This window comes from Helianthus annuus, chromosome 5 (genome assembly GCF_002127325.2).
Source record: "Helianthus annuus cultivar XRQ/B chromosome 5, HanXRQr2.0-SUNRISE, whole genome shotgun sequence".
Lineage (NCBI taxonomy): Eukaryota > Viridiplantae > Streptophyta > Magnoliopsida > Asterales > Asteraceae > Helianthus > Helianthus annuus.
In genome coordinates, this window is record NC_035437.2 from 36,783,281 (window position 1) to 36,794,464 (window position 11,184).

General features: G+C 38.6%; 2 protein-coding genes and 1 long non-coding RNA gene across 3 annotated transcripts; 1 reads left to right on the plus strand and 2 right to left on the minus strand.

The window, feature by feature from the left end:
* Positions 1-341: 341 nt before the first annotated feature.
* On the minus strand, positions 342-1,157 carry LOC110942998. Its single transcript, XM_022184758.1, has 3 exons — positions 1,029-1,157; positions 857-985; positions 342-779 (listed from the first exon to the last, which is right to left on the minus strand). Exons 1-3 carry the CDS (start codon positions 1,155-1,157, stop codon positions 501-503), a joined length of 537 nt encoding a protein of 178 aa, XP_022040450.1. The 3' UTR covers positions 342-500.
* Positions 1,158-2,977: 1,820 nt separating this feature from the next.
* Positions 2,978-3,708, minus strand: LOC110943000. Its single transcript, XR_004893886.1, has 2 exons — positions 3,416-3,708; positions 2,978-3,083 (listed from the first exon to the last, which is right to left on the minus strand). It is a non-coding gene; the product is annotated as an uncharacterized LOC110943000 (long non-coding RNA).
* A 3,576-nt stretch (positions 3,709-7,284) lies between these two features.
* LOC118492095 lies at positions 7,285-7,590 on the plus strand. The gene has a single exon (XM_035989876.1). It carries the CDS (start codon positions 7,285-7,287, stop codon positions 7,588-7,590), a length of 306 nt encoding a protein of 101 aa, XP_035845769.1.
* The last annotated feature ends 3,594 nt before the right edge of the window (positions 7,591-11,184 follow it).

An 11,184-nucleotide genomic window follows, 5' to 3' on the forward strand; every position in this document is an offset into this window, starting at 1 on the left:
AATAAACAACTATATCATCCACATTAATCTATAACAATAACATCCATAACATAACATCCAAAACATAACATCCACATTAACATAACATCCAAAACATAACATCAACATTAACATAACATCCAAAACATAACATCCAAAACATAACATCCATAACATAACATCCAAAACATAACATCCAAAACATAACATCCATAACATAACATCTAACCCAAAAAGAAAAACAATCAAAGCACAATCTTAGTTAAACAATCCATACTTCGCTCCCGTATTCTTAACCCATTTCTCACAATTCTGCGGCTTAAGACGTACCCACAGTTTCCTAAGATCGACACTCTCACCAAAAAGCAAAAGCGCTGTTTCGTATTTCGCATCCGACTCATCCCAACCCAATGTCTCCAACTTCTCCAAACATGCATCCATATCATCAGAAAGTGTGTGTTTCTCAATCATCATCTTTGCCAACTTGCTAATATCTTCACCAACTTCTATAAGCTTTGACTCTAATGTTGCCTTATGTTTTCGTTTCTCTCCTTTTTCTTTTTTTTTTGGGACCGAATACTTGACTCCTCACTAACACCTTTACCTGGGGAATCCACTTGAGTGCATTCGACATCCATACCATCCAAATTGTGCTCATTCACTTCCTCAGAAGGATGAGGAAGCGTAGAACTTGGCCCCCAACTATCAAACCCATTTGAAGTAGACCCCTCATACAATTGACAACAAAGCTCGGGGAAAGCAAGTGGCGCACTTCTCAAAGCTTCTACATACTTGTTAGACTGTGTGAAGAAATATTTTAAAATAATATAAAATTAATGAAATATACCACTACTAATTATTAGTATAAAACAGATACCTTCATCTCAATCTGCCACTCTTCTTCTGACAAGTTAAAACTGTTTGTAACTGGATCATAGACATTCCCGGTTTTGTTTTTAAGTTTTAACCAAGCTGCAAATTTTCCTTTTAGAAAATCATAGTGATTCTTCATTTGACGTTGTTCCACTATGAAATTATGTTATGTTTACAGTTTTCCATGACGCTTGTTTAAGACTGCTTGCTTCACGTCCATTAACGGTTATTTCATGAACACATGCTTCAAGAAAGGTTTTTTCAACACCTTCTTGCTTCCAGTTAATCCTAATCCTTTTTGCCATTTCTTTGGTTCTTGGTTCCTAAAGATTAGGGATTTAAACCACCTCAATCATACCAATTATCCAATATTTCTAATATAACAACTAATATTTCTAAAAAATCAAAAAAAACTAATACCTTAATATTTACAAAACTTGTAAACTACTTAAACTAGAAAACTACTTAAGTCGTTACAAACTCCTAAACTACTTTATTCAATAAAACTGGAGCATTGGTTTTCTGAAAGTGTTCACTAGAATATCTAGAAAGAAAACATGGGTACACACACATAAACACACAAGGGCCTACTTCGATATTGGGGCAAATCCATAAACAAATCAGAAAAATAAACAAATCCATAAAAAAACCAAACCAAATCAGAAAAATAACCACATCATAATAATGAGTAAAATAAATGAAAATCAGTTTAATACAAAAAAAAAAAACCAAGGTAAGAAAACGAACATGGGTGGAGTCGCTGTTGGGTGGAAGAGAGGGAGGAGGAAGGGCGGCGGTCGGCAGGAGGTGTTGGTGATGAGAGGTGAAAGGGAAAGGGTGGAAGAGAGGGAGGATGAGGGCTGTTCGGTGGTGAGGAGAGGGAGGAGGAGGGTGGCGACCAACGGGAGGTGGTGAGGAGACGGAGGAGGAGGGCGGCGGGAGGCATTCGGTGGTGAGGAGAGGGGTGGGGGCGGAGGTCTGATGAGAGGTTAGGGTTTCTTGGCTGATGAGAGGTGAAGGGGGTAACAATTGTCTTTTTTTTCATTCAGCATGTTCTAATATCTGAGTGATTCAGCACTGAATCATTAAGAGGTTTGCCATTAAGAGGCACAACCAAACAGGTCCACCTCTGTCCGAATAAGAGGTCCACCTCTTAATGATTCATTAAGAGGGTTGCCAAACAGCCCCTAGGTATCCTTCTAAATTGGGGTATTGGCATTATGACTAGTGGAGATGGTTATGATCGGGTGCTTCCACTGGTGACACGATAATACTCCAGTTGTCCGTCAATGATCCAAATTTGTCGTTCAAAAAAATGGAGTATAGTGTAAAATATGAAACCTATTTACATGGGCCGATATGTCCTGCCAAACTTCACGACATATACCACGCCCTACCCACCCCTCCTCAACCACAAGTCACAACTCTATAGTTAATTATGATAAAACAAAGGAAGAATCGAACGAAGATTTTGTTTTGAGATTTGCAGTTAAGTCAAGTTTCAAGTTCTATAACAATTGCTAGTTTTGTTAGATGTTAGGAACATGCGAGGAGTAAACCAATTGAGTTCACAATGTGGGGTGATATCTCCGTCGAACTTCTACATTTTTCTTTAAAGAGTAAACTAAAAAATCGTCCTTTATGTATGCTACTTATTGCGAACTGTGTCCTTTGTCTTTAATAAGTACAGTAAACGTACTCTATGTTTACAAACCCTTGCACGTTATGTCCTTTGACCCTATCCCAGTTAAGTTTCAATGTTAAGTCAGGTAATGTGAAGGGCACATGAGGGCATTTTTGTACTTTTACTCATTTATATATCTAAAAAAGTTTAAACAATTAAACAAATAAGCCATAAACCCATCTCTGTCTCACCCCTCTCTCTCTTTAAACCTACCAACCAAAACCACCCCCACAGCCACCACCACACGATCCAGCTATCACCAACACCTTAACCCAACCTTCACTGTAGCCCGATTGTTCACAAAACAAGTTCTCGTCACCCGTACTTATCTGCTTGCCTCCACACCGTTTCCGAATGCGGTTCAACCCCAGCAACACCATCAAACAAACAAATGGCACCGTTAAGAACTCTAAGCGCTCGTGTAGAACATGGTGGTTGCAGCCCGTGTAGTACAGCACACGCTCCGTTGTCGTAGTTTTTCCGGCGTCTGTGTGCGCCATGATGCCGATGTTCCTGTAGTCCTTCAACGAAACCTCACGCTTCACATCTGAATTAATACACAATTACACATATACATAATTGAATATCGAATAATTAATCATTATCTACACTTAAAATAGGTTGCACAATTTAAGACAAAGTCACAAACAATCAAATTATTCCAGTTAACAAACTAATATGAATTCTAGATAACAGAATTTAAAGAGCATAATCATAATTTAATCATTCAATTTTTGGGTTATATAATTTTAGGGTTTTGTTACCATTTACTGGTTTTAATTAAAAATAACACAGAAATTAGAAACCATTAAATCCCTTTTCACGAAATTATACGAATAAACAGTAAATACACAACAAAAATATTCAAAATTAACAAACCTTTAGAAGCAGCCATGGCAAAAACGGAGAGATTTCGCTTCTGGAAGTGAGAATTTGAGTTCATTTGGTGGAATTGAGGCGTTGGGTTCCGAAGAAAGATGACGTAAGATTACGTTGTTGGCGGAGATGGCGACTACGGAAGGAGGTGGAGGGGGAGAGGAGGTTGCGGTGGAGGGTCGGCAAGGCGACATTGGTGCCGGAGAAGTTGCAGAGTGAAGCTTCGGCCTCCATAGGAAGGAAGAGTAGCGCCACTAGATTGATTGATGGATTATCTGGTGGTGTGTATGAGATAACTGGCAAAATTACAAAAATGCCCTCATATGCCCTACACATGACCTGACTTAACATTGAAACTTAACTGGGTTAGGGTCAAAGGACATAACGTGCAAGAGTTTGCAAACATAAAGCAAGTTTACTTTACTTATTAAAGACAAAAGACACAGTTTACAATAGCTCTTTTTGAAGGAATTGAAACAGCCTGTAATAATAAATACTTTATTAAAAATTTCACATTATGTGATATAATAAAGAAAAGTAAATTAATTACCTGTAGATTAGCATGGCTTGTTTTTAGGTAAACCCACTTAAAGAAAACGACTTCTTTTTAACGGCTCTTGAAATAAGCTCTAAGACTGTTTTAAAATTTAACCAACTCTATCTCAAATTCTAGAGGTGAAGAGAGTTATTTGGTAAATGTTCAATTGGTAATATAAGTACATGATCTGGAACCAACGGCCCCTTAGCAAGCGCACAATAACAGTTTTCACCAACACTCGTGATTAAATGAGACTCCATATTTGGGCTCGATAGACAAAACCAACATTCGTTTTGACCTATAATTTAACATTCAAAAATACTGGTTCTAATTTCGTGTCAAAATCCCCAAAAATGGTTGGATCTGCTTAAATGAATCAACAACGAGTTTTAGATTTAGGGTTTTTAGGTGGAGGTAAATGGTGAAGGGAGATCATGGTTGCAGGTGATGGTCGAAGATTAGGGTTAGGGTTCTGGAAAGATGGTTGTTGCGGGTGGTTCTTAGCGGTGGTAGTGGTGGATATGGGTGGCACCAGAGGAGGCTAGAGGCAGAGGTGGTGGTGGATGTGGGTGGCGGACGAGGTGGTGGTGGATATAGGTGGTGAAGGTGGGTGGAGGCGGTCGGTGATGTGGTGGATCTGGATGGTGGAGGTTGACGTGAAGGATATGGGGCGTGGAGGTGGTGGTGGTGGATGTGGGTGGCTGACGAGGTGGTGATGGTTGGTGGTGCACGGTGGTGGTGAGGTGGTGACGGTTGGTGGTGGTGGAGAAGAGGGAGAATGCAGAGAGAGTGTAGAGAGAGAAGAGAGAGGGCAAAGAGAGAGAAAGAAGAAACATTGCAGGGTTGTGTTATACATATTATTATTATATATATAATATAATCTTTATTTGTAATTTTACTAAAATACCCTTAGTTTTATACTTGAAGTTACCTAAATACCCTTCTAGATAACAAACATTTTAGATGGAGTTAATGCAAGGGAGCTAAATGAAAAAAAACATAGTAAACTATTGGAGTAAAATGACTATTTTTAAAGAATTTGGGCAAAACCATTAAAACGACCAAACCACATGGAGCAAAACAGAAGTTTACTCTTCTTTAAATATAATAAACGAAGCTAAGATAACGCAACAACTTAAATAAAGACATTTGTGGGTCTATTCATCCTCCGTGTGGACCATTCCGCTATTTCTTGGTCTTAATAGACGTATCCTCAAGGTGGTCACATGTGAGCCTTTTAGCTACTCGAAATGTAGCATTTGCCCGACTTTTAGCTCAAATCATACAATTGAGAGCCAATTTCCCTGATAATCAAATTAGAAACATCCTGATGGATAATGCAGGAGAATTCACATTTCAAGCTTTTAATGACTATTGTTTGTCAATTGGAATCAATGTTGAACATTCAGTACCTCATGTTCACACACAAAACGGTTTAGCTGAATCTCTTATTAAACGATTACAAATAATCGCTAAACCACTCTTAATGAGATGTAAATTACCATCTTCTACATGGGGTCATGCTATTTTGCATGCCGCTGCACTGATTAGATTGAGACCAACTACTGATCACAAATGCTCCCCATTGCAACTAGTCTCCGGACGAGAACCATGTTTGTCCCACCTTAGAATTTTTGGTTGTGCGGTATATGTACCAATACCGCCACCACAACGTACTACAATGGAACCCCAAAGAAGACTGGGTATCTATATTGGTTTTAACTCCCCGTCCATTATTAAATATTTAGAACCAATGACGGGAGACATGTTTACAGCATGATATGCTGACTGTCATTTTGATGAAACAATGTTCCCAGTCTTAGGGGTAGATAAGGACAAAGAAAGACTGGTAACACAAGAAATAACGTGGAATGCATCATCGCTATCAAATCTCGAACCCCGAAGTGGTCAATGTGAATATGAAGTCCAAAAGATTATACATTTGCAAGGAATAGCAAATGAATTACCAGATGCATTCACAGACACGAATAGAGTGACAAAGTCACACGTACCAGCATCAAATGCACCTGCTCGAATTGAAGTAATCCCAGAAGCGATTACTATATAACCAAAGCGTGGGAGACCAATCGGTTCCAAAGACAATAACCCACAGAAATGAAAAGAGCAAAGTAATGCAGTTGGTGAAAACTCACAAAAGATTATAAGTGAAACCCCGGTAGAGGTAAATGTCCCAGAAGAGACAACTATGAATCCAGAGGAAAATGAAGTTTCAGAAGAAACACTGGTACCGAATGAAAATGAGATCTCTATTAATTATGTACAAGATAGTACAATGTGGAACCGGAATAAAACACGTGTTGATGATATTTTCGCATATGCTATAGCAACGGATGTAATCAATGAAAATGATTACGTACCAAAAAACTTTAGAAGATTCCATGCACAGAAATGATTGGCCAAGATGACAAAAAGCCATAAATGCCGAACTAAATTCGCTCGAAAAGCGACATGTTTTCGGACTTGTAGTTCGAACGCCCAGAGACGTCAAACCAGTAGGTTATAAATGGGTGTTTGTAATAAAGATAAATGAAAAGAATAAGATTGTACGATATAAGGCTCGACTTGTAGCACAAGGGTTTTCCCAAATCCCATGAGTTGATTATGAGGAAACGTATTCCCCTGTAGCGGATGCGATAACCCTTATGTTCCTAATCAGCCTCACAATCTCTGAAGGACTTCATATGAGACTAATGGATGTCGTCACCGCATACTTATACGGGACACTTGAAGATGACATCTACATGAAAATCCCTAAAGGATTAAAATTGCCTGAAGCATTAAAATCAACACCTCGAGATATGTGTTCTATAAAGCTCCAGAGATCTTTATATGGTCTCAAACAATCTGGTCGTATGTGGTACAATCGACTTAGTGAATATCTCGAAAAATACAAGTCTGATATAATCAGTCCATGTGTTTTTATAAAAAGAACACTTTCAAATTTCACTATAATAGCAGTCTATGTTGATGATATCAACATCATCGGATCTCCTGAAGAGATAGAGAAAGCTGCTCAGTTGTTAAAGAAGGAATTTGAAATGAAAGATCTTGGTATGACGAAATTATGTATCGGACTACAATTTGAGTATCTGTGCAATGGCACATTTGTCCATCAATCAAACTATATCCAGAAGATGTTAGTACGTTTCAATATGGATAAAGTACATCCGTTTAGCCAGGCTATGTATTCACATACGGTGGCACAACAATTTCTTGGAAATCGACTAAGCAAACACTTACAGCAACATCATCAAATCATGCTGAACTGATAGCATTGTATGATGCTGGTCGAGAATGCGTGTGGTTGAGATCAATGATCAATCATATACAAGAAGCATGCAGATTGGAACAAATCAAGAAGGACCCGACGATTATCTATGAAGATAACGCTGCCTGCATAGCTCAAATAAAAGATGGCTACATCAAAGGCGATAGAACAAAGCACATCTCACCAAAGTTCTTCTCAACGTATGACCTACAAAAAGAAGGAGAAATTGATATTCATCAGATCAAGTCAAGTGAAAACCTAGCTGACCTTTTCACAAAATCACCACCTAGAAGCAGTTTTGGGTATTTAGTGCAAAGGATCGGGCTTCGAAGATTGAAAGACGTTAGTTAAATTGAGGGGGAGCATTATACACGCTGTACTCTTTTCCTTGACTAAGTTTTGTCCCATTGGGTTTTCTTAGTAAGGTTTTTAACGAGGCAGCATAACTGGTCCAGCAGTATCAGTTTATCTCATAGGTCCTGAAGTACCGGTTTAACATCATCCTGACGTATGTTGTTAATTTGGGTATAATGTGTTGGGATTGAACCCTACCAGAGGAACAGATAATTAAAGCCAAAACTGGATCAGGTCAGTGGATCCAGAATAAGCAGATGTTATGCATACAAGTCTCTCCCCTTGAAAGTGGTTTCAACATCTGCTGACCTCCTATCTGCTGATCATACAAACTGCTGACCTACAACTACTGATCTAGTCAAAGACTGATGAAGAACTAAAGCCCTGCTGCCCAATCTACTGCCTTGAGTCAAGTACTGCTGATCATGACAAGTACTGATGGGTTCACAGCAGTGGAAGGATGCAGCAGTAGTTTTGTTTACTTTATGTAATGTAATGTAATATCAGTAGTTAGCATAGCAGAGGTTGTATAGATCAGAGGTTAGAGTTTGTTAGGAGGTTAGATGTCACTTTCATGGTGACGTCAGCTTAGATGCTTCAGTAGTTTGTTCGTGCCTATAAATAGAACAGTGCTCTGTACTATTCTATTAGCTCTTCACCATCATCTTCCTACACGAACAAATTCTGTGAGCTTAGGCTTTGGGGGAGTTTGTTGCATACTTGCATATTGTAATCGTTGTTGAAAATAAATTCAATCATTCGATTCAATGTTAAACTTGTATGTTAAAAGCATTTCTCCTGTTTGATTGTGAAAAGTTTGTTCCATTTTAATTCCGCTGCACAACTCATTCATCTTCATCTTATTTCAAACGTAAAGCACAATCAAAACCAAACTCAGATCCTATCAATTGGTATCAGAGCTTGGACAATCAAATTTGATTTAACAATCATTTTGACATAAATAGTTCAGCTCACAATCGTTGATACTGATAGTTTGTTTGTTTTGTTGAAAAACAGAGCAAGGTTTAATCACCATTAAAGCTGATTAATCAGAGCTTGTAAAACAACCAGGATGACGTAACAATCGCAGGACGACGTCACAACCAGGATGACGTCACATATGCTTAGACGTAATGAATACAACATCTGGGAGAGAAGGATGGGTCACATCCTTGCTCAACAGAATACTGGATGTTGGAGGTCTATTGTCTTTGGTCCCCATGTTCCTATGGTGCCAAGTGCTGAGGATACAAAGAAGTTCGTCCCTAAACCAACTGAAAACTATACTGAAACTGATTTTCAAAAGTTCGAACTCGATGCCAAAGCATTTAGCATCATAGCTTCTGCATTACCCAATGAAATCTATGCTGGACTGTTACATTGTAACAATGCCAAAGAATTGTGGGATGCATTGAAGGAACAATTTGGGGGAACAGAAGAGGTTATTGAAAACAACAGGGAAATTCTAAATCAGCAGTATGAAACGTTTTGTCACATCAAGGGTGAATCCTTAACCCAACAGTTTGAACGTTTTAGCTGTCTCATTAGTGAACTAAGGCTTGTTAAAGTTACATTTTCAAATGCAACTCAAAATAGCAGGTTTCTTAGATGACTACCCGAAAAATGGGACACAATTGCATTTGTCACTAGAAATTCAGCTGAGTTCAAGGATCTGACCCTGACCCAACTCCATGGTAGACTCCTGACCTATGAAAGGGAGATAAACCAGAAAGGAGGTTGCAAGAGTCTGGAAAAGTTGCAGATGACTATTCATTTGGCAGCACAGCTCTTTTTGGTTAGGAAGAATCTGGTAGCAGCAGTAAGGATCAGAGTTTTGATCATTTTATTGACATAACTGCTGGTTTTAACAACTCTGATCCTCACTCTGCAAATTATGCTTTCACTGCAAATAATGAAAACCAGATGTCAGATAACTTGTGGTTTGAATTCAATGATTTGCAACATTTTGATCCCACTGACTTAGAAGAGATGGACATTTTGCATCAATTGGCTTTGTTTAGTGTTAGAACAAGCAAATTCTACAAAAGAACAAGGAGAAAATTCCCAGGGCTTCAAGGGAATTTAAGGGTGGGGTTGGATAAGTCAAAAATTAAGTGTTACAAGTGTAATAGGCTAGGTCATTTTGCTAGGGAATGCAGGAGTCAAACCACTGGTCCAATAATTACTCATCCTAGCTCAAACCCTAGAACACAACAACAAAACACTGTGCACTATACCCAATATACCCCTGCAGCACATGTTAACACTGTTCACTATGCTGCAACCCCCTGCGCCTGTGCATTATGTTCAAATCACTGTTCCACAAATTCAGTATGTTCAGGCCCCTATTCCTCAGGCACAGGTGCAACCTGCTGCACCTCAACAAGCTGCTCCAACAGTGACACAACCAGATCAGCAAAGCTTTTTCACACAAGGCTTTGTTGATTGGAGCAGCATGCCTGATGAACTTGGTGATGAAAATTTTGCTCTCTATTCTTCTAATGATACTTTTGATGATGAATTTTGTTTGATGGCATTAGATTCAATGCTAGAAGGGGTAGAAACTGAAGGTGAACAGCTAAGTGCTGAAACAGTGAATGAAGTTGCTGAAGCAGTGGTTACTGCAGTTGCTGGTGAACTACTACTGGGAAAAAATTTAGAAACCCTGATTAAACCACTGTCTGACCTTGGTCCAAAGAAGACAAAGAGAAAGAAGAAGTGAAGAATGCTGGTGAGGAAGAAGGGAGAGCTGATGAAGAAAGTTATTATCAATGTAATTGTGCCATGATGGCTGCTGCCAAGGTAACACCTCAAGTTCTTGAAAAACTGTGTTCAGACAAATGTATTATTGCATTTGCTAACATTAAAGAGGTAAATGAAAACCTTAGGGATAAAATCTTGTCTGATGAAGTCAAATTTGAAAAGTCATTAAAAGAACTTAGAAACAAATTGGCCGAAAAAGATAAAGTGATCAGCAGTCTCAAAGAAGAGCAGAGCATAACCAAAACTCAACTCCAAACTATGGTAGAAAAATATCAAGTTTGCAAAAAGGAGTTGGAGTCCACCCAGATCACCTGTGAAAGATGGGTGGAATCTTGTAAAGGGTATCAGGTTTTGCTTGCAAAACAGCTTGAAAGCAATGTCAAGTTTGGTTTAGGACATAGAAAATATGATGATCTTGTAATCCTTGCTGAAAATCAAGCTGGTTCAACTGAAATAATTCCAACCAACAAGAATGGCCAAGAGGTTAAAATAACCGACAAACTTGGTAACAAAATTACTCTGGAAAGATCTGTGGGATCCTCAACTTTTGAGGAGATTGAGAAATATCAATTTAAACCCACATGGTCTGATGAGTGTGACATCCTGGAAAACTTCAAACCAATGGATTTCACAACCGCTGATGGTGTTAAAGCTCCAAAAGCAAAGATCATTCCTATCAAAGATATCCCAACAGTGGTTCAAAACTCTGTTGCAAAGGAATCTGAGAAAAGGAAGAAGAGAGAAAAGATTAAAAACCTGTTTTGTGATTTTTGTGAAAAAAGGAATCATCTAACAAAAGACTGTTTTCATCTAAAAGCACATGATCTA

Excerpts from the sequence above, each read along its gene's own strand:
- LOC110942998 (XM_022184758.1), bottom strand. The coding sequence starts at position 1,157 with ATGGCAAAAAGGATTAGGATTAACTGGAAGCAAGAAGGTGTTGAAAAA. Across the intron at positions 986-1,028 it reads AACAAGCGTCATGGAAAACT|AATCACTATGATTTTCTAAA; the intron begins GTAAACATAACA and ends CGTCAAATGAAG. Across the intron at positions 780-856 it reads AGTGGCAGATTGAGATGAAG|TCTAACAAGTATGTAGAAGC; the intron begins GTATCTGTTTTA and ends TTCTTCACACAG.
- LOC118492095 (XM_035989876.1), top strand. The coding sequence starts at position 7,285 with ATGATCAATCATATACAAGAAGCATGCAGATTGGAACAAATCAAGAAG.